Source organism: Apodemus sylvaticus, chromosome 2 (genome assembly GCF_947179515.1).
Source record: "Apodemus sylvaticus chromosome 2, mApoSyl1.1, whole genome shotgun sequence".
In the NCBI taxonomy this organism is placed as follows: Eukaryota; Metazoa; Chordata; class Mammalia; order Rodentia; family Muridae; genus Apodemus; species Apodemus sylvaticus.
The window spans coordinates 187,001,167-187,028,752 of record NC_067473.1 but is presented as its reverse complement, the minus strand read 5'-3'; the positions used below and the strand labels follow the sequence as shown (position 1 = coordinate 187,028,752).

The following is a 27,586-nucleotide window of genomic DNA, read 5'->3' as shown; positions in this document are numbered from 1 at the left end:
CAGAAATCTACCTGCCTCTGCCTCCCAAGTGCTGGGATTAAAGGTGTGCGCCACCATCGCCCGGCTTCAATGGCTGCCTCTTGACACAAAGTGATATCATCCAGTGGCTGTCTCCTATCACAGAGTGATGGCATCCTATTGGCTGCCTCCTGTCACAGAGTGCTGTCATACTAGTGGCTGCCCCTGACACAGAGTGAAGTCATCCAATAATGGCTGCCTCTTGACACAAAGTGATATCATCCAGTGATTGTCCCTGACACAGTGATGTCATCCAGTGGCTGCCCCTGACACAGTGATGTCAGCCAGTGGCTGCCTCCTGACACAAAGTGATGTCATCCAATGGCTGCCCCGACACAGTGATGTCATCCAATGGCTGCCCCTGACACTACCTCAGAGCACTGCCATCTAGTTAGTACCCCTTCTTTTCCTTGCAGTCCTGCTGGGTGCTGCATGCATTTAGTTCGTTGAAGTTTCACAATGAGCTCAACCTCCGAAATGCAGTAGAATTAGCTAAGAAGAGCCTGATTGAAGACGAGGAGATGCCTGTCAAGGTGGAAGCTGCCCTCGCACTGCAGTCGCTGATCTCCAACCAGACACAAGGTGATGCCACACGTATCTTTTCTTTCTTTTTACGTAAATGGCCTTAAATAATCTCACCCACTTCCTTCTTTAAAGAGGCAGATTTCTAAGCCCAAGGGTCCTGAGTTTAGATTCCTTGCCTCACTTCTGAATTTTATAGATATTCTGCTCATTTTAATTCTGTGGATTGTGGTTTCTAGAAAAATTTAGTCAGAAACAATAATTGCTTGGTACTCGAGTAAGCTGGACATTAAGGCACCTGTACTGACCACATAGAACTGGGCAAGGCATCCAGATGCTTCTCCCTGAAGCTTAACAAGGCTGGCAAGGTTCTAGACCTGTCAGGCCTTCATTTCCTCCTGTCTCAGTTTAAGAAGTCATATTGGACAGCACCAAGGTTCAACTCTAGGGTTCCGTGGTTCTACCAGTTCAGAAAGCAGCAGGTGGTATTTCCAGTGGGCAGTGACATAGTTTGTTTGTCCGCAAAGATGTTTTATTCAAGATCCAAATAACCTTTGCAAGTAAGTTCAGCTTTATGAGAGCATGAGCTTGTGTCCTGTTTTAGCAGGAAGATTGGAAGAAGGGAAGATCTTCTGGGAAGGGCAGGTAAAGATGGGGTGGGACAGTGACAGGTCCTGTCAGTGCGGACCATTGTCTCTGTGGGCAGGGGTCTTCACACTTGTCCTTTGGATTCACAGTCAGGCTCATGACACAACATTTGTGTAATTAGAGTTTCTAATAGTGAGGGTGCAGAGCTGTGGCCTTCAATACAGCTGTGGGACAGTTATTCCTTAGGCAGAACACCACAGCCTGATGCTGCATGACTCTAGAAGGCCGTTTAAGATGGCTTTGTAGCTTGCTTACCACAGCACAGCAACATCTAGAGCCTTATCCTGGATGTATCATGTCTGAATGATGAGCTCTTGCTGATTTCATCTATCTGACCACATTAGCCAAGGAGCACATGAAACCATACGTGAGATTCATCATGCAGGAGCTCCTGCACATCGTCAGAGAGACGGAGAATGATGATGTCACCAATGTCATCCAGAAGCTCATATGTGAGTACAGTCAGGACGTGGCCTCTATCGCTGTCGACACAACCCAGCACTTGGTAAGTGATGACTGACTTCTGCGGGGGAGGTGTGATGACTTACAGGAACCTGCTGTATAGGCTGACTCAAGGCAGCGCCTCGCTGAAAAGCCCATTCTGACATGGGTGACCATGAAAGCTGCATCCCTGGAGCTCCCTGCGTAATGTTGAGGCAACTCTCTCCCCCTGCACTTGCTGTCTTTATAAATTTGGAGAGGAGCCTTGTGAATCTTATGAGCTTTCTGAATTACCTTTTAAGGGCCTTGTTGTTTTTGTTAACTTCCTGAGTCTTATAAGCTTTCCTCTTTCCTTCACTCTCTTCAGGAAAAAATAGCCACATAGCAGTAAGAATGAGCTAAGTATGTATTAGTTTGGTAAAGAATCCTTAATGGGAGCTAGAGATAATGGTTAAGAGCCGTTGTTATTCTTCCAGAGGATCAGGGTTCAATTCCTAGCACCCACATGGCAGCTCCCAACTGTCTGTAATTTCAGTTCCAGGGGATCTGGTACCTTCTGACATCCATGAACATCAGCAATGTGTGTGGTGCACAGACATATATGGAGGCAAAACACATATACACATTAAAAAAAAAGGAACAGACCTGAGGGGTCTAAGCAATCACCTTCCCAATAAATTTGGAGTTGAGTTTTATTTGTAAACAAAATATTAATATGACAGTATTTGGTCATTCAGATATTCCTATGGTTGGATTGATTAGCCCTAAATTAACCCCATTCAAGATAGTCCCTTTTATCTGTAATATCCTAAAATGTCATAATAACACTCTTAATGTGAGCATTCTCAAGTCTTACTTTTGCACTTGGAATTGGAATTTCATTTTCCTTCTATACATTTTCTCTGTGTGTGTACAACTCTGTGGGGTTTTCTTCTTCCAAATTTATGTGTGTTCTGGGAATTAAACTCCTGTTGTTAAGCTTGTGTGGCAAGTGCCTTTACCACAGAGCCATCTTGCCAGCCCAGGAGAATGGTTTTGTTGTTGTTGCCTCTTTTTTTAAATTAATTAATTAATTATCTTTTTTATTCATTTTTAAAAAATTAATCATTTTTATTCATTTACATTTCAAATGATATCCCCCTTCCTGGTACCCCTCCACAAATCCCCCATCCTCCCTCTCCCTGCTTCCCTTTGCCTCTATGAGGGTGCTCCTCCACGCACTCACCCACTCCTGCCACTTATTTATTATATGTAAGTACACTGCAGCTGTCTTCAGACACATCAGAAGAGGGCATCAGATATCATTACAGATGGTTGTAAGCCACTATGTGGTTGCTGGGATTTGAACTCAGGACCTCTTGAACAGCAGTCAGTGCTCTTAAATGCTGAGCCATCTCTCCAGCCCCATTGTTGCCTCTTTGATAATTTTTTTTTAACTGTTTCCCACCTCCTGTGGACATCAGACTGAATCCTACCTGTATGCCCTTTCTTCTCTTTTTGTCTGTCTGAGTTTTTATATATATAATTTTCTGAGTGATCTTTGCTTTTATTTTCAAAATATTCTATCACATTTTTCCTCTCAGAAACACTTGTTTTCAGTATTTCTAGATTTCAATCTTATTTGCCTAAAGATAACTAACAATTAAATAAATATTAGCTATTGGTTACATTAGCTAATATGTGTTTCATGTGTGTGATGACAATGGATACAAAAGGGTGGTTATACTTAAAAGCATGCTGTGATCTGTCATTGGAAGAAAAGAGGCGATTCAGTCAACAAAGTGCAGAACTTAGCGTCTGAGAAATGCTAGCATTTGGGTGAGCAGTGCTGCCCCTTTGTCCTGGTACCAACTGTTGAGTATTATAACGTAATTTTCACAGGCTGAGATATTTGGTAAAGTTCTTCAAAGTGATGAGTATGAAGAAATTGAAGACAAAACTGTCATGGCCATGGGAATTTTACACACCATCGACACGATCTTAACAGTTGTGGAAGATCATCCAGAGGTGGGTGGGGTACCTTGTGTTAGAATGGATATATCAACTGAAATTTATGTGAGCAGTGGTTATGAATTCTTGTTTTTTTTTTTTTTTTTTTTTTTTTTTTGGTTTTTTGGTTTTTTGGATTTGGTTTTTTTCGAGACAGGGTTTCTCTGTATAGCCCTGGCTGTCCTGGAACTCACTTGGTAGACCAGGCTGGCCTTGAACTCAGAAATCTGCCTGCCTCTGCCTCCCAGAGTGCTGGGATTACAGGCATGCGCCACCACCGCCCGCCGGTATTAAAGTTTTATATTTAGTTATATTAGTAAATTTTAAAAATTGTCCTCACTTCGGCATTTACCCAGGAAGATTACAAGTCCATGGCCAGCCTGGGCTAGGTAGTAAAACCCTTTGTCCAAACACTCAAGCAAACAAATTGCTCTCAAATTTTAAAGTAATGTATTACGATGATTGAGGTGGGAAATTGTATGTCTATTGAAAGTCAACAGTATAAGCCTTTGCACTAACATGAGTTCAGGTCATCATATCTGCTGTGTACCTGGCTAGGTTTCTGTAAATTGCTGATTGAATAGAATAAGAGTCTTGCCTTCTAGGAACCCACAGTCTAATCTTAGTGGGGAAGGATGGAGCTTTCAATTACAGTGGCCAGTATTAGTAAAGGTGCAGTAAGAATGGAGAGGAATAAGCAAAAACTTGAAGACATCCAAATCTCAGAGGAACACTAAGATAAAATAGAATTAAATTTTTGAGACACGGTTTTAAGCCACCCAGGTTGGCCCCAAACATACTCTGTAACCAAGAATGGCCTTGAACACCTGATCCTCTTGGCCTTACCTTGCACTTGGATTAAAGAGATGTATTTATGCAGTGCTGGGGATGGCATCCAGGGCTTCATGCATGCTAGGCAATCACTCTTCCAGCTGAGTCACATCTAAAGCCCAGGGACGACAGTTTAGTTGATGTATTCAGTACTTAGCTGGTCCAAGAATGTCAATAGGTAACAGAGTCTCTTCTGCAAAGGCAGAAGTGAGGGTCAGTAGGCTCAGGGTTATTGTACCTGATCACAACTGGTCAGTTATGGGTCTAGATTTGTCATTGGGCCATTCTTGTCACATGTCACCTTTTCCCATGATAACCCACAGTTCTCCTTCCCAAGTGCAACATGGCATTTCCCTAATGAAAATTAGCCATGCTCATTGTGTCTGTGAGTGTGGACGGCTGTGTTTAGTAGTGACAGATTTGCTCAGTGAGTGAGGGTTTGGGAAGCAGGTGCCAGCTCTTTTCACTGTGCTGTTAGCCACGTAACTGCAGATTCATCCTTGTTTGTCAGGCACCCAAGGCGCTTGCTGAAATAGTGCAGTGTTACTCTGCTGTCTTTCCTGTACCTTAAGACCTTTAAGTGGATCTTTAATTTTCATATTCAATATTTTATTTTTGTGGTTTCATGTTGAAACTTTGGTCTTTGGTAACCAGTGAGTTAGACCGCCATACTTAAACTAATTATACTTTCACCTTTATTTTTAATTTTACAAGACCTTAGAAATCATTGAATCCAGTTTTCCCAAGTGTAAGTATTATGAAGAGAGAAAACTGCATAATTTTGAAAATGAAAGCATTTTGCATTTTGATTTTGCATTTCATATTAATTTTTTTTTTAACTCCAAGTAGTGTTGAACCTTCAAAGTTACTATATCTTTACGGATGGTTGTGAGCCACCATATGGGTGCTGGGCTTCCAACTCATGACCTTCAGAAGAGCAGTCGGTGCTCTTACCCGCTGAGCCATCTCTCCAGCTCAAAGTTACTATAATTAATAAAGAAGGCATGAGTTAAGGTTGAAGCACATTCAGCAGGTCACATCTGGCTTCATACCTACAGATGAAAGTGTAAAGCCTTTTGCATACTTAGAAGCAAAACCAGCCAAAATTTGCTCTTCTGGTCACCTGTTCTTGAAGTTTTCATAGTTTGAAAAATAATTTTAAAACATTTCTTTTTTGAGGTTATCATATAATCACACCATTTCTTTCATCCTTTTCCTCCCTCCAAACCCTCCCACTCCTTTTGCCCCATTTCAAATGACCTCCTTTTTCATTAGTTGTTACATACATATATGTATATTTAAGTTATAGGTGTATGCCCACATGTGGTGTGTACATGTGTGTGTGGATGCCCTTGGAAGGTGCATTGTACCCAGGGGCTGCAGTTACTACAGGAAGCTGTGCATTGCCCAGCGTTGGTGGTGTTGAGATTTTTAATCCTGATCCAGGGTTTCTACCTCGTCTTTGATCATTCAGTTTCCAGATAAAAGACATATACACAACCTTTATATTTACAATAAGCCTTGAACAGCACAAGAGCTGGTTAGATATCTACCCTCCATGCTATTAGAATCTGCTTTCCTATCAATAATTCCGAGTTATTATTTACTATGTTTCATCTGGGCTGCTCTTAACTGCAATTGGCCAGCCCTTAGGGACATGGTCTATTGACTCCTCCTAACCCATGGCGTCTTTCTCCTCCTCCTTTTTCACCTTCTTCTCCTTGTCATGGTCCCCCCCTGCCCCCCCTCACCTCCCAAAGCCCTGGAATCCTAAACCACATCTATGTCTCTTCTGCCCAGCTTTTGGCTGTTGGCATCTTTATTTATCAATCAGAAATAACTTAGGGATAAGGCACAAAGTCTCACTTGGGTCTTCGTGTGTATGGACTCCAGGTCTTCCCCCTATACCCCTTCCCCTCACTTAGCATTACAGCACACAGTAAGGCCAAACCTCAACACACCTGTCCTGTGACCTGACCTGGGCTCTCATATTCTACTCTCTGCTGTGACATCTCTTCTGCTTATTCCTTAACTTTGAACTTCTGTTAGTAAAAGTAAACTCTGGAAGCCATACTTCTTCAAAGAAAAATCACACCTATGGTTACTTAGAAAGGGCAAAATTTGGAAATCTAAAATGGTACCCAAGCAGTTTTATTTTTATCTGATATTTTAAGGATATCAGCAGAGTCTAGATTTTGGATTATTTGAACTTCAAAATAATAGTTATAATAGCATAAGATAATAGCATATACCAAGTTATCAAACTGTACCCTAAAAATTATTATTTCAATTAAATAAAAAAAGTACTACAGGTGGGCTGGAGAGATGGCTCAGTGGTTGAGAGCACTGGCTGCTCTTCCAGAGGTCCTGAGTTCAATTTCCCAGCAACCACGTGGTAACTCATAGCCATTGATGAGATCTGGTGCCCTCTTCTGGCCTGTAGGCGTATATGGAGGGAGAATAGTGTAAACATAATAAATAAATCTAAAAACAAAACAAAGACCACAAGATTGAATTGTACATTTACACAAAAGTGTATCTCACCACTGATTTTTAGCTTTCTTTTGATTTTTAACTTTTATTCATTTAAAATATATTTGATACAATAATCAGGCATTGTGGCATATAGTTTTAATCCCAGCACTTGGAAGCCAGAGGCAGGTAGATAGATCTCTATGAGTTCAAGGCAAGTCTGGTCTACAGAGTGATTTTTAGGAATAGCCAGAGGTATACAGTGAGACTCTCTCTTAGTCAAAATTAAAGTCTGATACAGCAGCTGGTCATCCAGCCATTCAGTAGACAAGGCAGGAAGTTGTATTTCTGTGAATCTGAGGCCAGCCTGGTCTACAATAGTATATTTATTATGTAGTGAGTTCTAGGTCAGCCAGGGCTATACAATGCCACTGTCTGGGTGTGGGTATTTGTATGTGTTGCATAATAATTGAAAAGTCCTGAGAAGATGTTTAGTTAAACTCTGAACTTTACTCAGTTACTCCAGTCATCAAATCTCTTCTCAGAAGTTGTAGTTTTCTTTTCTAATCTCTCTGAGATTTTTCTATTGCCAAGCTAGCAAAAAGTGAATTCACGTATTTGTCTTTCATGAAGACGATAATATATTTTGCTGAAATCTCTTCCCTGGCCGAGTGTGAACAATATCTGCTTTCTTCCATATAAGTTCCTAGGGACTAACCAGAGTTTGATTCTGCCACAGTTACTCCAGAGAACCATTCAGTTTATTGAGCTTACCTAGATTGTGGGTGAACCCAAAGCAGGTTCGCTGGAATGTTTTCATTCAGCATGGGTGTTGGTTTCCTCATAGATGGAGAGGCCTTCTTCAGTTACCCCTACCTTACCTCAGCCTATATACTTTAGCCCCTTTCCAAGACACTAAGGCTGTGCATATTTAAGGAAGAATTGAATATATATGGCTGGGAGAATCCTCAGGTTTGGGTCCGATGCTCTTCTCCATCTCCTCCTCCTGTGAGGAGTGTCAATAGTTGACAGGCCTGCTCCTAATGGACGCTTGCAGGCCATCACAGCTGACTTACCTGGTAGAGATGGCAGTTGCTCTGCTCAGAGAGCAGAGCTGCACGACAACATCTTATGCAGTAGTTTTAACTGATGTGTTTTGCACAGTGTATCTTGTGATTCTTCCACCAGTCAGTAAGATCTTACTGACACCAGTCAGTAAGCCTATGGTTTTAATGGTTTTAATAGAATTCTCTTGTATGTGTGACACATTTACATGGTTAATCCTTCGTGAGTAGATACTGACATTCCCTGTTAAGTGAATATTTGGTTGTTAGTGTCACATACACTGTTGCATTGAATGGCCTTTTCCAAGTCCTGTCACAGGAGTGGAAAGTGTCTGTGAGCCAGTTCCTCGAGGGGATGCTGGCTGAGTTACTCCCAAGTGTGTACTCCCGAGATCAGAGCTTTCCTACCCAACACTTCTGACACAGCCTTAGCTTTTGTATTCAGTCTGTAATCTCACCCCGGGTGAGAGCGACCATCTCTTCATGAGCTGGAGGCTTTTTTTTTGTGTGTTTTGTTTTGTTTTTTGTTTTTTTTATAAACTTTACCTGTTTTTCTGTTAGATTTTGTGTGTAAGGGGAATCTTATTTGTAATACCACTTGACAGTATTTCAATTCATTTGTCATTTGTCTTGATCTGCTCACGCCTTTGTGTAGGAATACTTGTTTGTTTGTTTTTTTTTTTTAGTCAGATGCTTCAGTGTCTTTAGTTCTTGTTTTGTTTGTGACTTTCTTTACCTCCTTATGGTTGTACAAGGATCCTTTTACTTTTTCTGTGTTTTTTTTATGTTATAGTTTTTTCATAGAAATCTTTGATAAATTCCATAAGGAATTTGTTTGTTATAGAATGTGAGGTAAGAAAGTATCTAATTCTGATTTTCCATGGGTTTAACAATATCCTTTGTCAACTTTCAGAACTTCCTGTGTTTTGGCTTATTTACTTTTTGCATGAAGATTACAACTTCCACTCTTAAAAAATATCTTGTAGATATTTCACTGGGATGACACTAATTTATATGCTAACTTCAGGATGATCACAGTGAATTTCAGATTCTTTATAAAATTTATCTTTAGATTATACAGCAGTTGGAGAACATCTGTCTACGAATCATTGATCTTGTTTTACAGAAGCATGTCATTGGTAAGTTCAGAGGTTGGAGAAAAGGTAAACTGAGATTTTTTTTTTCAATTCAATGAACTGACAGTGTAATTTTTTAGCCCTTTAAACTTAGTGAGGTAGACAGTTTTGAGAAAAGGGAACTTGCTTTCTTTAAACTTAAAGCTCAGCTTTCTGATAATAACTAGGTATATTTTAATTCAGTGGTAAACTTTTATTGTGTTCAGTGAAGAATTTCTGGTTTTAGAAAATTTAAAGGCTGGAGAATGCAATATTTACATTTTAAGAGATGAATTGGGGTTGTAGGTTATAGATCCGTTGGTAGAGTTCTTGCCTACTACACAAGCAGCCCTGGGTTTTGATCCCAGCACCACATACACTGACATGGGTGGGGCAGCACTTTGGATGTGGAAGTTGGAAGAGCAGAAGGTCATCCTTCTTTGGCTACATAGTTTGAGGCCAGCCTGGGCTACCTGACACCATAGTGGGGTTTAGGGAGGAAGAAGAGAGGGAGAGGGGGAGAAGGAAAGAAAGGGGAGAAAGGAGGAAAGGAAGATGGGGAGAGGAAAAAGAGGAAACGGGTGAAATTGCTTTAGTCTGGAATATAGAAAGCTATGTGTTTTACTGAGAGTAATGATAGGGTGTGTGAATACAGAACATTTCTTTGGGCCTCTTCACTTACATAAAGTATAAAGTATTCTGAGGTAAACTGAAGAATGCTGCTCAAACTGTGAGCTCTATAACTTGGAAAAAATGCTATATATTTTATAGCTGTTGATAAAACTAGAAATGTGATAGTAATATATTATCTCTGTATTATTAAGCTCTCCAAAAATATTACTAATTGTTTATAATTTTTAAATCTACATGATAGAGGCATGCTAATATAGTTCTCTTATAAATTTGTAATGTGGTCTTATAGATAGAAACTATTTTATGTTATAAAATAGACATTTGATTTTTGTTGTTTATTTTTGTTTTTTGTTTTTGTTTTGAGATGGGGTTTCATTTTGTAACTCTGGCTGTCCTGAAACTCACTATATAGACTAGGCTGGCCTCAAACTCACAGAGAGCTGTCTGCCTCTACCTTCCAAATTCTAAGATTAAAGGCATGAACCATTGTACCTCAGCTGAAATTTGAATTTCCTCCCTAGAATTTCATGTTACATTGGCTAGCTTACAACTTCTTATGTAGACCAGCCTGGCCTTGACCTTAGAGATCTGTCTACCTCTGCCTACAGAGTGCTAGAATTAAAGGCATGTGCCACTACACATATCCGAAAATAGAAATTTTAAATATATTTTTCGGTACAATGCACAGATTGTCTCACTTTGTTGAGCAGAGGGTGGATCTCAGTAAGAGCTGAAGGCCGCCTCTCTGGCTGATGCCACCGAGCAGGAAGGGGTACAGGGAGGCAGGCATGTGATACATGGATGGGGCGGGTTAGAGTCCTCCGTGTGGTCCCCTTTAATCTTGCTGTCTCCTCGCATTCTAACCTGAGGTTTTTCTCTCCTAGAATTCTATGAGGAGATCCTTTCCCTGGCATACAATTTAACCTGCCATGCCGTCTCCCCGCAGATGTGGCAGCTCCTGGGCATTTTATATGAAGTTTTCCAGCATGATTGCTTCGAGTACTTTACAGGCATGCACTGATTGTACAACAGTTTTTCTTTCTTTTTTTCTTTTCTTTTCTTTTCTTTTCTTTTCTTTTCTTTTCTTTTCTTTTCTTTTCTTTTCTTTTCTTTTCTTTTCTTTTCTTTTCTTTTCTTTCCTTCCTTCCTTCCTTCCTTCCTTCCTTCCTTCCTTCCTTCCTTCCTTCCTTCCTTCCTTCCTTCCTATATAGACTTCCCTTAACAATTCATGATTCAGCACTAATCATATGTTTTCATTTTATTGTCAAGGAAAGAGTGGGGTAATTATAGCAGGGTGTTAGCCCTTCATAGGCAGAGGAGGTGGGCAGCACGTCTTGTTTCTTATGTTAGTTTGCAGCCAGGACATGTATTCATGTATATTGAGTAAATACTTCCTGAACACAGCTATGTCCTGAGCACTGTTATCAGCCCAGCCATCGAGCAGTGAGTGGTTGTAACCCTTCTGTAGTTTGCATTCTAGCAGGAGGGGAAGTAGCAAGCATGCATTAATGCCAATCAGTTAAGAGGCCCTGGCTGTATGTCAGGTAGTGCTGAGTGCAGTGCGAATGGGGACAGGGAAAGGTCAGAAGTGTTATTGTGATAAACAGTGAGCATTGTAACCTTCCCAGTCTGCATTGTCTTCAGGCACGAATAGAGCAGGTGTATCATGACCTTTCCTAGTGTTCATGGTTGCTAAGGGAGACAGTATTTGAGTGCTACATAGCTGTGGTTCCAGTGGGAACCATTCATTTCTGCACCCGTTGCAAAAGTCTCAATGGGACTCTGGATCTTTTCCCAGACATGATGCCTCTCCTGCATAACTACGTGACAGTAGACACCAACGCTCTGCTGTCAAATCCAAAGCACTTGGAAGTCTTGTTCACGATGTGCAGGAAGGTAAATGTATCCTGTCAGTTGCCATGTTTTTATTCACAATGTTTATGTGTTTAGTTTATATTGTTTTACCTGAATAGGTCTATCAATTTCATTTTAAAAATGAGCTTGTGATCGTGAAAGTTTCACAGTATGTGTTGCACTTTTGTCACTTCAGTATCTATGAACTTTGAAATTTTCTAAGTTAATACAACCATCTTTCAGTGTCCAAGACCCATGTGGATATGAGGCTATATGAGTCCTATGGTCCCATAATTAGCAAGCATGGTCTTTGCCCATAGCCCTTGTACATCTCAGCATATACTTTGAACTCACTCTCATAACACTTAATATGGTATAATATTATGTAAATAGTTGTTAAACCACGTGGGAAGGGGAATAATAACACAAGAAAGAATCTGTACACATTCAGTGTAGGTCCAAGCCTTAAAAAAATTGGCTTATGGTTGGCTTGATAGAGAACCTTGTGATATGGAGGGCCAGCTCTCTACTTTTCTTTCCATTTTTTTTTCTTTCCAAAATATAAACTTGTGGGTGCTGGAAAGATGGCTCAATGGTTAAGAGCACTTGTTGCTCTTGCAGAGGACCCAGGTTCAGTTCTTAGCATCCACATGGTGGCTCATAACTATTTGTGACTCAATTTCAGGGGTTATGGATACCCTCCTCTGACCTCTGTGGGCACCAGGCATGAACATGGAGACAAGACACACACATAAAATTAAATAAACCAAAAAAGAAAAATTTAAAACACCAGCTTGTTAGTAATTAAAGGAAAATGCTAGAAAAACTAACCATACAGGTAGTCAAGTTTGTGACGGAATGGCACCAGTCATTTAACTTTTAATTGAATGTATATTGGAAGCCACCTATGTACCTAGTTGTAGATAATCTGAGCACAAGCGACATAAACAATGATGAGAGTTACGAAAGCAACACTTAGTTTAGTATGTGATAATTCATGGATGTATTTATGCACCCTTCAGGGAAGTAAGTGTGTGTGTGTGTGTGTGTGAACTTGTAATACATCAAGCTGGCAGGCAAATTGTAGAAAGCTCAAATAGCTAGAAACCAAAAAGTTAGGCCAGGAGGGCAGCAAATAGCTATAGTGCAACCATGGTTCTCATTAGCAGGGAGGTGAATCAGGCAGCTGGAAAGAGCTCTAAGTGTATATTGTTTGGGTACCATTTAAATTATAAAGAGATTACAAACTTGTGCAAATGTCTTAGTTGAGGTTTTAAAAACTCCTGTAGCTCTGTGAAAACACTTTTATCTCAGCTGTCAGTCTTCAGGTTTCAACCCTGTTACAGGGACAAGGGGGAAAGAAAGCTACTGCAAACAGCAGTTGTGTGTGTCCCCTCAGCAACTCATGTTCTGTATAGCAGACACAGAGAAGGCAGTGCTCACAGCAATGTTCTTGTCAAGTAGGTGACATATATTTCATTTTCCAAGTTTTAATACTAGTTCATATTTATTAAGTTTTACAGTACACAAGATATTTCCCGTGTATTTTAAAAACATTTATTTTTCATTGTCTGTGTGTGCACTAACTCCACCTCCCAGAGATCCCTTCTCTTCTTGACTAGTGTCTTGTATTGTATCCACTACCACTCCTGCTTCTCAGAACGTTCTGATATATCATCTCCTCCTCCCCCAACAACACAATGAACTTCCTTAGGATTGTCTACAGGAGCACTGGCTATACCTCTGAAGACAGCATCTCTTGCTTAGCAACTGTTCTGAGCTTTTTTGCATATCTCACCATATTTAACACTTAAGACGTTAGAGAGTCCCCCTTTTATCCCTGGGCCTGATGCTTAGTAAATTGTTCCAGGTCTCAGAGCTCCTGTGTTGGAACCATGTTTGAATTCAGGTATGTGACTCCATAGTCCACTTGTAAATAACAAGATATGCTTTGTTTCTTTGCCTTTTTGCAAACAAAAGATCTGCCTGTTTCTATCTCCCAGTGCTGGGATTAAAGGAGTGCACCACCACACCCACCCAGAAAGCTGCTTTTCTAAAATCAGTGATCCCTGCTCAATGTGATGGCAGGCCTTGAAATCCCAGCACTTGAAAGGCAGAGACTGGTAGATGTCTCTGAGCCTGATGCCTAGAGATCCCAGGCCAGCCGGGCTACATAGAGATGCTGTAACTGCAACACTGTTTTCTGTGAATGAATTCACAGGTTTGCTTCCTGTGGTGTCATCGACTCTCCTGTGGCACTCATGCTGAGCTAATTTGTCTCTTTAGGTACTGTGTGGAGAGGCGGGAGAAGATGCTGAGTGCTATGCTGCAAAACTCTTGGAAGTCATCATTCTTCAGTGCAAAGGAAGGGGAATCGACCAGGTGATACATGTCAGAAAAGCATCCTCCTGGTCATTTACATGAAAAATGCCCATGCTTGATTGATATTCTACTTATGTTTCGATGGAAAGTTAAAAAGGCAGCCAGAGTTTGTGCTTGCTGGTGCAAATCCTATTTGAATAATAGAAAAAAAAATGACTCAGAAACATTTACAACAATAATAGCAATAATAGAGAAACAAATAGGAGCATGTGTAGTGGAGATCACATGTGGCTGGCAAAGTAAAAATAGCATTGTAGATCCTGCTCTGAGCAGTTAAACAGAGAACCCTGAGCAGAAAAATGACAAGATTGAAGGCCAGGGTTTTGGTTGCTGAGTGTGCTACCAATGGACGATTCTTCAGCTGATGATCAAGGAAGCTGTGGCTTGTGTGGGTGTGAGGGAAGCAGAGATTGTGGAGCAGGAGATTTTGTAGGAAGTATCAGAAAGGAGAAGGCATTAAAGGAGAGAGCTGGATAAAGGACAGAGCATAGGTTTGCCTTCAGATCTTCCTGGGGGTAGGGAGGCTAATGGGCAGCCTCATGTGGAAACAAAGTTACACAACCCACACTTACTGTCTGTGGGTGCTAATAGATATTCACAAAACAAAAAGGTTTCTAGAGTCAAATCAATAGGCCAGACAAAAATCAGCAGATTCCATTGTGTGCCCGTCTGGAGTGGGTCTAGAAAGGTGTATTTGTATTGTTTTCCAAGTTAAATATGATTGGTTTTGCTTTCTAAACCCTAGGGCCATATTGATTGTTTTGAAAGTGCTGTTTTAGATCATGCTAATACAGGGGCATGTCTTGAGGTAGAAAGAAGGAATGTGGAAACTTTGGTATGGTGACTAGCTCATCATTGACTTACAGTTGTGTGTCGTGGGAAAAAGTGACAACTTCAGTTTGGACGAATGTGGTAAGTAGGAAGGAGCTGAATAGTTGCCTTCATCTGGGCCAGCCCCGGTATAGTCAGAATCTGTGGTATATTGCAGTGGGTTTGTATCTGACCCGGATTGCAGAGGAGGGGTTCCTGCAGAGGGGTTGGGAAGCTCGAGACTTTGTGCTAAAGAGCTGGACTGTAGGTGATTGAAGTGTTAGTGCGGATGCAGCGTAGTACCCTCAGGTATCACCTGGATATTACACTGCTCTGTGTTTCCTATCAGCTGCTGTTGAGTTATAGGCTGGTCAGAACCAGGTTTGACTTTTAGGTGAGAATACTTCAGAGGTCACTGTGAGCTATTTCTGCCAGGAGGGCAGTATATCTTATCTGTGATGTCAGGGCTGTTGCTGGTGAGCTTTCATTTATTCATTTAATTTATTAGATAAAATATTTCTATGAATATTTTTTCTAAGTCTTTAATGCAACAGAAAGGGATGATTATTATATTAATTTTAAAATTTAAAGGTTCTTTTAACTCTTGGTGGCTTTACATATATATGGTAGTTAATACTATTTCACCATGGCTTATGAATTTTAATGTAGTTGATATCAGACAAATATGATGTGATCCAATCAAAGAGCACTTAGTATCTAAATGGGAAGTCAGTGCAGAGTTAGCACTGCAGTCAGAAGACTTGGGACCCGACAGTTTTTTTTTTTTTTTTTTCAGCATCTTGAGCTTTCAGGGGTAGCTGTAGGATTTCGGTTTTTCAAGAGACATACTGATTATGTCATACTCTTGTTCAGTTATTTCCAAATTGACATAAATCCCAACTGTGTCATGGAAGTGGCTGAGTGAGTGAACTGTCTTAAAGGAGCTCATGGGCTATCTCCAACTGGCTGCAGTGTGGACGTGAAAGGGAAGAGACTTCTTCAGCTATTATTCTTTGTCTACTTAGTCTCCCTGAGTTTGATGTAGGTCTTTAAAAGTCTCCTACACCCAGTTGAAATAAACACTTATTGCCACAGAGACTCATTTATTGGTGATACTGGAAGTCTCCTGGCCGCCATGTGTGGGTGACTCTTGCTTCCATCCTATCTTCCAGTGTATCCCGCTGTTCATTCAACTTGTCTTGGAGAGATTAACCCGTGGGGTCAAGACCAGTGAGCTGCGCACAATGTGTCTTCAGGTGGCCATTGCAGCTCTTTACTACAGCCCTGAACTGCTGTTCCACACACTGGAGCAAGTCCAGCTGCCACACAACCCAGGACCTGTCACGTCGCAGTTCATAAACCAGTGGATGAATGACACCGATTACTTCCTTGGGTGTGTGCCTTTTACACTGCTTTGCTGTTGCAGGAAATTTACTTTTTAATATAGAGGTGTTATATATAATCTTCATATCTTGGGGACTGTTTTAGTGTATTATTTAAATTTTTGAAAATTAAGAATATTTTTAAAAATTATTCATTTTGTGCATATGCCAGTGTATGTGTGTGGGCAGACGTGTATCATGGCATGTGCATGTCTGAGGACAGCTTTTAGGAGTCTGTTCTATTCTTTTGTTTTGTTTTGTTTTGTTTTGTTTTTTCCGAGACAGGGGTTCTCTGTGTAGCCCTGGCTGTCCTGGAACTCACTCTGTAGACCAGGTTGGCCTCGAACTCAGAAATCCACCTGCCACCTGCCTCTGCCTCCCAAGTGCTGGGATTATAGGTGTGCACCACCAGCGCCCGGATTTTTTTTTTTTTTTTTTTTTTTTTTTTTGAGTACACTGTAGCTGTCAGTATATATGTCAGACACCAGAACAGGGCGTCAGATCTCATTACGGATCGTTGTGAGTCATCATGTGGGTGCTGGGATTTGAACTCAGGACCTTTGGAAGAGCAGTCAGTGCTCTTAACTGCTGAGCCATCTCTCCAGCCCCTCTTAAAGCATTCTTAAAGCAGCAGCTTTGTCTGCTGAGCCATCACCCCAGTCCACATAATTAGGAATAAGGATTAGGAGTTTAACCTGATGGAAAGATAAAGAATATGGTGTAGGTTTTAACTTTATTCTTTTCAAGACTGATCTCATGTACCCTGGCTGGCCTTGAACACCTGATCCTCCTGCCTGTCTACCTTCTGAATACTGAGCTTTTAAGACTTATTTTTATTTATGTATATGTGTGTATCTCTGTGTGGAGGCATGCCAAGTGTATGTTATGCATGTTTGGGTATGCTCAGAGACCAGAACAGGTGTTGGATCTCCTGGAGCTGGTGGTGTAGGTGGTTATAAGCCACTTGATGTGGGTACTGGGAATCAAGCTCAGGTCCTCTAAAAGAACAGCAATTGCTCTTACTGAGCTTTTTCCTTCCTATTTTTTTGTCTTTTAATTTTGATATTTTAAAACAAAAGAAATAGTCCATAGAAAAATGTGCCTAATTTAAATTAACCAATAATTTTTCCTTTGGAATTAATTTTTTTTTTATTCTGTTACAGCAAAGGCTGATGGCAGATGTATGTGTAGTTAGCCAGGTCAGCAGGCTAGACGCTGATGTTTTGAAATAGCTTTTTGGCACCCTGGGTTGCTGTAGATGGAGCATGTCTGCCGAGAAATCCTGAGGACCAGGATTAGAGAGCACAGTGAGGAGGGAGAGCTCTTCACTTTTGCTGCTGTGTAGGAATGTTATGCTGTCAAGGAGCTATTTCTGCTCTAGCAAGCCTCATACCAGCATTCGGATACAGCTCTTTCATTAACCATAAGTGGTATTACAGCAAGAGCAATGCTAATGGCAGCCTCTTATAAGCCCTTTCCCCTCCTGAAGCCAAGTCTTGTTATAGAGCCCAGGTTCACCTTGAATTTACAATACCCCTGCAGCAGCCTCCTCAGTGCTGGGATTATAGGTTTGAGCCACCACACCTGACTCTCCCTACAGGTCTTTTTGGTGATAACAGTTGGTCTGTTTGTAATTTGGTTTACACAAGCTTCAGTTGCTTTAGTTTTTCTAGAGCGGTGGTTCTCAACCTGTGGGCCATGAATAAATATCTCCAAAAATATTTACATTATGACCCATAACAGTAGCAAAGTTATAGTTATGAAGTAGCAATGAAAGTAATTTTATGGTTGGGATCGGCACAGCATGAGGACGTGTATGCAGGGTCGCAGCATCAGGAAGGGTGAGAACCACCACTCTGGAGTTGGTCCTTTGTGACCGCATCTGTATGTTTTCCACATTTGCAGGCACCATGACCGGAAGATGTGTATAATAGGACTGAGCGTGCTCTTGGAGCTGCAGAACCGACCTCCTGCTGTGGATGCTGTGGCTGCACAGATCCTCCCCTCCATTCTCTTCCTTTTCCTTGGCCTGAAGCAAGTCTGTGCTACACGACAAACGGTAAACCGTGAAAATCACTCAAAAGCAGAGAAAGCCGACATAGAAGAAAATGGTAAAGTTTTCTACCTATGATTTGTACTATAGTTGATTTTGCTTTTAAAAACTAATTTATTATTAGCTTATTATTATAAAAATTAAATTATTTATGTGCATGAGCGTTTGCCACCATGTATGTATGTGTGGCACACATGTGCCTGGAGCCTGTATAGCCAGAAGAAGGTGTAGAATCTCCTAGAACTGGAGTTAAGATTGCTGTGAGCTACCATGCCATGCTAGGAACCAAACCTGGGTCTTCTGCAAGAGCAACCACTGCTCTTAACCACTGAGCCATCTCTCCAGCCCCCATATTTTGCTTTAAAAGAATTAAAAATATATATACTTGTTTGGGTGTGCCTGCACGTGGAGGTCAGAGAACAGTTTGCAGGAGTTGTTTCTCTGCTTCTACCATGTGAGTCCTGGGGACTGAAGTCAGCTTGAAGGCAAGTGCTTTCACCTATGGAGTCATCACATGACCCAAGGCTCTTTTGAGACAGGTCTTGCTTTGTAGCTCAGACTAGCCTAAAACTTTTTTATTCCTGTGTACTGGGACTGTGTGTATGTATACACTGTCATTTCTGGCTTGGATTTTTATTTCAGCATTCATTTTCTTTGAATTTTATCCTGTTTGGAGTCATTAAACAGATTGATATTCTTTGGCTTTTTGGTACATTTAAACTGGGGCTTGAGTGACTTACAAATTTTATCATCTAGGATATATTTAAAGCTCTCAGTCGCTTCTAAATGGAGACTAGTAGATGTGGTTTTCTCTTGATAAGGCTACATGTAAGAGAATCAGATGGTCTGGACTGTGAGTTAGCAACTTAAGACTTACTTTTCATGTTTGTAACTAAAGGTAGCTACCAGTAACGGAATGACTCCCTAGATTAAGTGTACAGTGTCAGTACAAGAGTTTATAGAGATTGATGCTTGATGGTTCTTGGGTAATTTCATCTTCAAAAATTATAATCTCGGGCTATTTAAGGTTTAAAGAAACTTAGAATAAAATGCACAAATACACACAATTTAGCAATCAAGAATCACTGGCAAGATGTCTCAGTGAGTACAGGTGCTTGCTGCCAAGCCTTATGATCTGGGTCCAAGCTCCAGAAACCTACATGACAGAAGAAGAGAACTGACTCCTGCCACTTGTACTGCACGTGTGCAGGCACACAAATATATAAAAGCAATAAAAATGGTCAGGGTGAGGTTGCTACCATTGGGCCAGCTCAGTAGCAGAGCACTTAACTAGCATGTATAACTCCTGGAATTTGATCTCTAGTACCTCAAAAGTAGTTGTCAATATCAAGGAGCCTGGTGTGATGGGGAAACCCTTTAATCCTAGCAGTTGGGAGGCAGAGGCAGGCACATCTATGTGAATTCAAAGCCAGGCTGGTCTACACAGGGAGTTGCAGGATAGTCAAGACTACATGGAGAGACCCTATTGCAAACAAACAAAACAAAGAATATTACATGGTTATTTATCCAATAATAAGACTGAAAACTACTTTTGGGGGTTCAGAAGTTGCATTATCCAGCTCCAAGTGAAGTTGTTTTCTCTTGTTAAAAACAGACCCTTTGAGCTAGGCTGGTGGTTGCACACCTATAATCCCAGTGCTCTGGAGGCAGAGGCAGGCAAGGCTCTTGAGTTTGAGGCCAGCCTGGTCTATAGAGAGAGTTCCTGGATAGCCAGGACTACACAGAGAAACCCTGTCTCAAAAGCAAACAAAAACAAAGCCAAAAAACCCTTTCAAAACCAAACCAAAACAAAAGAAAACAAAACAACAACAACAACAACAACAAAAAAAAAACAGAAAAAAACAAAACCAAACCAGACACTTTGCTAATTGTGAAAAATAAGAATTTCTATAAAATGTACATCTATATTTTACATGCTAAATTCTATGTTTTCTGTGAGTTTAGATTTAAGATACTTTTCATCAATAAATAGGAATCATCCTATATCCTTACATATAAAAGGGATTTTAAATCATGCATCTCCCAGTTAGCATGAATACAGATTCTGAATTTTTTGCAAACTTAAGTAGATCATTTGAAGTAATTTCCTTCCTCTTTCTTTCCTATCCCCCTATTTCTTTCTTCCATTGAATAAACATATGCTAAAATCTATAGACTTATTTTTCAGCATATTATCTTTCTAATTTCTGCTTTTTTTTAAACTATTTGTTGGTTCATAACTAGTCTGGTTGAGAGGGGCTGCCTCAAACTTGTTGACTTTCTTATTGTAGTGGAATGATGAACCAGCCCAGGTGCTTTTCCTATTTTTGTAATATATTTGTGCCATCTGTTTGTTTCCAGACCATGGTTTCTTGCTCTATCCATAAAGCCACCTTGCCAATCTTGTCTTGTTTTTTCTTGTTATTACTATTGGGAAAGAAAGTCTTGTGTAGCACTGTGCTGTGTGGGTCACCTGATAGTCTACAACTTAGAACAACAGAAACTTTATCATTGCTTTTAAGGTTGGGGAGTTCAAGACCAAGCCACTGTCAGATTTGGTGTTCAGCTAGACTGTGCCAAACTCATGACCCTCCTTCCCTTTTAGTCCTAGCTCTTGGATTACAGCCCAAGGCTGCCAAACCTGACTCTTTGGGGGTTTTTTGGATTTGGTTTTTTCAAGAGACAGGGTTTCTCTGTATAGCCCTGACTGTCCTGGAACTCACTCTGTAGACCAGACTGGCCTTGAAATCAGAAATCCGCCTACCTCTGCCTCCCAGAGTGCTGGGATTACAGGCATGCTGCCACCACTGTCTAGCTCAAACCTGGCTCTTACTTGTTGTCATTAGCATATTGATTGTTAGGGCGGATGTTTCATTGAGGTATTTCTATACAAGCCTATGCTGGGATGTGACCGTTGTCACCTCATCTTCCTCCTCATTCTTTGCCTTCCACATTCTGAATATTTCCTCTTTCCTCTCCTGTCCTTACTGTTCTTCCAAACTCTGGTACTAAGGGAAAAAGTGATAGTTTTCGTGAGATGGCTTGTTTCACTGACCATGATGGTCTTCAGTGTATCTGTTTCCTGCAAGTGTGATATCCTTCATTCTTTATGGCTTTATGTTCATACACCTCCCCCTCTTCTCTTCTTTTCCTTCTTTTCCTCTTCCTCTTCCCCTTTCTCCTTTTTTTTTTTTTTTTGAGGCGTGGTTTTGTTACACAGTCCTGGATGGCTTCAAACACACAGGAATCCTCCTGCCTCAGCCTGGCTAGTACTGTGATTACAGGCATGTGTTTGACTCTGTGATATGTTATTATTTTTGCCATAGTTTCTTTATCCATTTATTTGTTGAGGGACACCTAGACTGATGTCATTGTTTGGCTATTGTGAATACTGATGCCTGCCATGAACTTGGGTATGTAGATACTTAATAGGTGGCTTTGATTCTTTAGGTATTTATCCATAAGTGATATATCTGAATCATGGGATATTGACTGCGTGTTTGATTTAGGCGTTCTTCAAAAGTATATTTTTAAAATTTCAGTTTGCGTGTGTGTGTGTGTGTGTGTGTGTGTGTGTGTCTGTCTGTCTGTCTGTCTGTCCGTCTGCTACCTTTATGGGGGTCCTAGGGATTGAACTCAGGTCATCAGGCATTTATTTATTTGGCAAGTGCATTTATTGGAGTTTTGAGACAGGGTCTTGCTATATAGCTCTCACTGTCCTAGAACTCACTATGTAGGTGAAGAGTTGCTTTGAACTTGCAGTGATCCTCCTGCCTCTGTCTCCTAAGTGTTGAGACTATAGTCCTGAGCCACCACACCTGGCTAAAAGTTTTATTTTTATTTTTATTTTTTTGAACAATTTTCATTACTAACTCTAATGGCTAGATTAGTTCACATTCCCATTAGTGAAGAAGAAGGGTTCTCTTTTTCTCTCATCATCATCAGCATTTTTTATTGTTTTTTTCTTTTTAAGATTTATTTGTTTATTTATTTATTTATTTCTGTCTAAGAGTACATAGAGGTCAGAGGAGGGCTCCCTAGAACTGGAGCTATGAATGGTTGTGAGCCCCCATGTGGGGGCTGGGACTAGAACCTGGGTCCTATGGCAGAGCAGTCAGTAGTACTCTTAGCCACTGAGCCATCACTTCAGCCTCTATTGTTTGTTTTCTTAATGACTGCCATTCTGACAGGGAAAACAAATGTTTTTCCACATTTACTGGTCATTTGTACTAAATCACTTTTTAAAGTGTCAGTTCAGATCCAGTGCCCATTTACTGTTTGGATGACTCCCTAACTAGTTTGTGCATTTTGGTTTGGCTTTTTTTTTCTTTTAAACAGGGTGGCCTTGAACTCACTATGTAGCTGATGCTGGCCTTAAACTACTCCTGACTATCCTGCATCAGCCGTTCAAGGTCAAGCCTGGCTCAGTGTGGCATATTTTGTGGGACTGATTTTAAAGGATTGTTGCTTGTGTGCATTTGCTCTGGGCTTTTCCTCTCAGTTGATTTGTATTGCTTGTGCTCCCTGATGGCTTAATATCCCGTTGCAATTCTTGCTTAACCTCTTGGAACAAAGTAGAACTGAGATTAGGTGGTGTGTACTTTGACTTCCTTTGTGAGTGTGTTTTCATGTGTGTGTGGGTACATATGTGTGTGTGTCCATGAGAAAGCTGGAGAACAGTCTTAGATGTTGCTCCTAAGACATTATCTCCCTTGATTGTTTGTTGTTGTTTGTTTTTGAGACAGAGTCTCTCATGAGTTTGGGGTTCACCAAGTAGGCTAGGCTGGTAGAGGGCAGGCCTAGGGATCCCCTCAGATTACAAGCAATGCTGCTGGGCTTGGTGGAATTGTTGCTGTAGTGCATTGTGGTTTTGTTTTGAGTATGAGTTTTGTGGGTTGCCCTCACACTTGAACGTGCACTCCTTACTGACAGCTGTCACTACAACCATGGCTTAACTTTTCAAGTTGCAAACAGCCAAGCACTTTATTCTTCTTGACATGTTTGTATAGTTACTATTTATGTTAGCAGAAATGAACTCTTGAGGGGGATTTCGGAGCACTTCATAATTGTTTTCTTAATGATTAAGAGAGTTGAAGTCATTGCTGCTGAAAACACACACGGATGGGGACCATTCTGCTTTTCTTCCCATCAGAAGAACACGGGGAATCTTCAGCTACTCAGTACACGGATGTGATTAGGGTGGCCATGGTGCAGCTTTAGCAATGTTCAGTCTGAGTCACTGAGCTGAAGAGGCCAGTCAGTCGACTGCAGTAAAGATAAAAGTTTACAATCATAGATGGGTTCTATGGTGATCTCATATTTCCAGAACTTTTTTGTCATCCTTGTTTTTCATCCTTTTACATAATTAATGGTCCTCAGAGGAGATTTCCAGTGATGAGGAGGAAGAGACAAGCGTAAGTGCTCAAGCTCTACAGTCACAAACTGGCAGAGGTGAGGAGGAGGAGGACGACGACTGGGATGAAGAAGTGCTGGCGGAGACAGCCCTTGAGGGCTTCAGCACCCCACTGGACCTCGACAACAGCGTGGATGAGTACCAGTTTTTTACACAAGCTCTGCTGAGTATGTCTTCACTTGTCATTCCCCCGACCCCATTTCCAAACTGAAGATATTCTTTTAAACATCTTTAATTCCCTGCTGTTAGAAGTTGTTTTGGGATCTGCCCCCATATTGGCATAGACTTTTACATTTTTATCTTTCATTTTATAAGTAACCAAACGTATTTAAAATGAAAAAAGGAAGCACAATGTACTCACTCAAAAGCTGTACCAAGTTCCCATTGCTATAGCATCAGCATCAGGGTGAGCCTGCAAGTCATCTTCAGAGGAGTCATTTTAGACATTGGGGTCTATCAAGCACCAGTCACCTTTCCCCCCATCTCTTTCACAACCAATACTTTATTGGTCGATGAGCAGAGTACATAGACATTTCAGTTCTTTTTTGTTTGTTTGTTTGTTTTTTTTGTTTTTGGAGACAGGGTTTCTCTGTATAGTCCTGGCTGTCCTGGAACTCACTCTGTAGACCAGGCTGGCCTCAGAGTCAGAAATCCGCCTGCCTCTGCCTCCCAAGTGCTGGGATTAAAGGTGTGTGCTATCATTGCCTGGCTAACATTTCAATTCTTAATATATGTATCCAAACTCTGAAGAGGCACACACTGTGTTCACATACCTACATGAAGAGCCACACACTGTGTCCATGTTTTCACGTGAAGAGGTACACAGTGCCCACGTACCCACAAGAAGAGGCACACAGCATATCCACATACCCACATGAAGAGCCACACATGCTGGGCGGTAGTGGTGCATGCCTGTAATCCCAGCACTCTGGGAGGCAGAGGCAGAGGCAGGCAGATTTCTGAGTTCGAGGCCAGCCTGGTCGACAGAGTGAGTTCCAGGACAGCCAGGGCTATTCAGAGAAACCCTGTCTTGAAAAACCAAAAAGAAAAAGAAAAGAAAAAAAAAAAGCCACACAGTACGTCCATATACCCACAAGAAGAGCCACACAATGTGTCTACATACCCACAAGAAGAGCCACATCCTGTTTCTCTTTGAACTTACTCCAGTCATGCTCCAGACTCAGACTTGGCAAATTTCTTTCTTTCTTTCTTTCTTTCTTTCTTTCTTTCTTTCTTTCTTTCTTTCTTTCTTTCTTTCTTTCTTTCTTTCTTTCTTTCTTTCTTTCTTCCTTCCTTCCTTCCTTCCTTCCTTCCTTCCTTCCTTCCTTCCTTCCTTCCTTCCTTCCTTCCTTCCTTTCTTTCTTTCTTTCTTTCTTTCTTTCTTTCTCTCTCTCTCTCTCTCTCTCTCTCTCCCTCCCTCCTTCCCTCCCTCCCTCCCTCCCTCCCTCCCTCCCTCCCTCCCTCCCTTCCTTCCTTCCTTCCTTCTTTTCTTTTTTTTATTAGATACATTCTTTTTTTTACATTTCAAATGTTGTTCCCTTTCCTGGTTTCCCCACCCCCAAAAATCCCCTAACCCATCCCCCATCCCCCACCCCCCTGCTCACTTTTCCACCCACTCCCACTTCCCTGTCCTGGCATTCCCCTATATTGGGGCATCCAACCTTCTAAGGACCAAGGGCCTCTCCTCCCTTTGATGTTCAACAAGGCCATCCTCTCTTGCATATGCATCTGGAGCCATGGAGCCTGATATAGCTGTCACCTGGGAGGCTCTGCCAGTGCATGACAAATACAGAGGGAGACACTCTCAGCCAACCATTGAACTGAGCACAGGGTCCCCAATGGAGGAGTTAGAGAATGGATCCAAGGAGCTGAAGGGGTTTGCAGCACCATAGGAGGAACAACATGAACCACCCAGTACCCCCAGAGCGCCCAGGGACTAAACTACCAAGCAAATTTCTTTAAGACCTCACATAACAGTCCCATAACCCCTAAAGAAATAAAAGGGGTCATAGAAAGTCTTCCAACCAAAAAAAGCACAGGACCAGTGCAGAATTCTATCAGACCTTCAAAGAAGAGCTAACACCAATACTCTTCAAACTATTCCACAAAATAGAAACAGAGGGAACCCTACCCAATTCCTTCTATGAAGCCACAATTACACTGATACCAAAACCACACAAAGATCCAACAAAGAAAGAAAACGTCAGACTAATCTCCCTTATGAACATCGATGCAAAAATACTTAATAAAATTCTTGCCAACAACCAGACGCTCATAGTCCTTAGTTCTATCAACGCACAGGTTTTTTTTGTTTTGTTTTGTTTTTCCCCCACATACTCAAAATTTCCATCTTACACAGCATATTATCACAACTGTTAGGATAATGGACTGCATGACCAGAGGTATTAGAGTTCTGACAGAGCAAGGACCAAGGAGTGGTTTTAGATGGGATGAGGTGGGATTCCCTTACCTTTTAAACAGTTTCTAAAGCTACTAAAAAGCTCACATTTATAAAAGAGTTGATAGAAATATTCTTCTACATTGTGCAAGATGGGAGGTGGGGCTGCTGACAGATGTGATGGATGCTTAGTTAGACTTGACTTCTTTCTCTTGTACTTCAAAGGCCACACTCTGAGTTTGAGAATCTCCATTTTCTGCAGGCAGATCTGCAGTTGGCTGGTCAGCCACTTCAGCCCGTCTGCCCTTGGCTCCCCTCTTCCCTTTTTGTCTGATAATTTGTCCTCCCCCCTGGCCTTTTTTGGCTTCTCATCCTCCTTGGCGGTGGGGGGGTGTTGGGCTCCACCTCCATCGCTCCATCCATCCTAACCTTCCTCTTAGGCATCCTGATGGTGTGATGGGAGGTGCTCTGCCTAGCTGCCACTGCACAAACTCACAGATAGCTGTTTTTACATGTATGAGTAAACTGGTCCAGGCATGTCGTGTTTAAAGACTGTAGCCATGAACCTATTAATTATTCCAGATCCATATGGAAGAAACAGAGGGCAAGACCTGGTAAAAGCAATGCTTTTCTACAGTAACTTATTGATTTTGTACAGAAAATAACACCATAAGTAAAGTTATAAGACTTCTTAGAGTTACATGTGTCTGAAGGCCTTGTATAAAAGTGGGGGATATGAAAAGGAAACCCAGAACCAATGCCACTACAGAAGAATGAAGAACTAACAGATATACAGACATACAGACACACTGGGGACCAGGTGGACTGGCCTCTCCGATAAAGAGGCTGCAGCACCCTGAAGCTCAGTGAGTTTCTTGCAAACAGTTGAACAGGGAGATGAGGTCCTTATGTACAGCTGAACAAGGAGGTAGGTTTAGCTTATCTACATAGAATAAATTTTTCCTCTTAAGGACTATCTTCAAGTTGTAAACACTGGGCAGCAGGAGTCGAGAGGAGCTATGGTGGACATTTTCTGCACACGCTGCCAATATTCGCACATGGACTCGAGGGAGGCTTTGCCATTCTCTTGAGCTTCATTCACAGAACGCTCTGCCATCCAATGGGGCTGAGGGACTGGAGTCCTTGACATGGATAAACTCATGTCAGTGACACACATTTGGCTCAGAACTTCACTTGTTTCCTACAGATAAAACAAGAATAAGCCAATAAAACACTTAGCAAGTTATTAATCTAATAGTTGTACTAAAAAAAAACCCTTAACTAATGTCTATTATTTGATTTTTGGGTTAAATAGTGTTTCTGTGGTGCATTATTTTTCCCAACTATGCAGTGCCGACATAACACACCACCATTATTTAATTTTGCCACAAATATAGGAAAGTATGCTTCAAGATGGCTGTCTGTAGACATGGCGTGCATCCCAACCACCTCAACAGCTTTTGGGTCTCAAGTGCAACTCGAGTCTGCACAACAGTTTAGAAGCTCCTCTGGCGGGGTTATGGTCATCTGTAGGCAAGCTTGGGCAGACTACCAGAAAAAA

The 27,586-nt window shown here is 41.3% G+C and overlaps 1 protein-coding gene across 3 annotated transcripts in view; it reads left to right on the top strand.

The window, feature by feature from the left end:
- Nucleotides 1-27,586, top strand: part of Ipo8 (importin 8) — a 68,290-nt gene that overhangs the window by 35,417 nt on the left and 5,287 nt on the right. For all 3 annotated transcript variants that reach the window (XM_052175342.1, XM_052175341.1, XM_052175343.1), the window contains exons 14-23: nucleotides 435-600; nucleotides 1,533-1,693; nucleotides 3,511-3,636; nucleotides 9,058-9,124; nucleotides 10,618-10,743; nucleotides 11,532-11,629; nucleotides 13,874-13,969; nucleotides 15,952-16,172; nucleotides 18,067-18,272; nucleotides 23,594-23,794. In XM_052175342.1, the coding sequence (XP_052031302.1) occupies nucleotides 435-600; nucleotides 1,533-1,693; nucleotides 3,511-3,636; nucleotides 9,058-9,124; nucleotides 10,618-10,743; nucleotides 11,532-11,629; nucleotides 13,874-13,969; nucleotides 15,952-16,172; nucleotides 18,067-18,272; nucleotides 23,594-23,794 (1,468 nt within the window). The remainder of the gene's footprint in view (nucleotides 1-434; nucleotides 601-1,532; nucleotides 1,694-3,510; nucleotides 3,637-9,057; nucleotides 9,125-10,617; nucleotides 10,744-11,531; nucleotides 11,630-13,873; nucleotides 13,970-15,951; nucleotides 16,173-18,066; nucleotides 18,273-23,593; nucleotides 23,795-27,586) is intronic.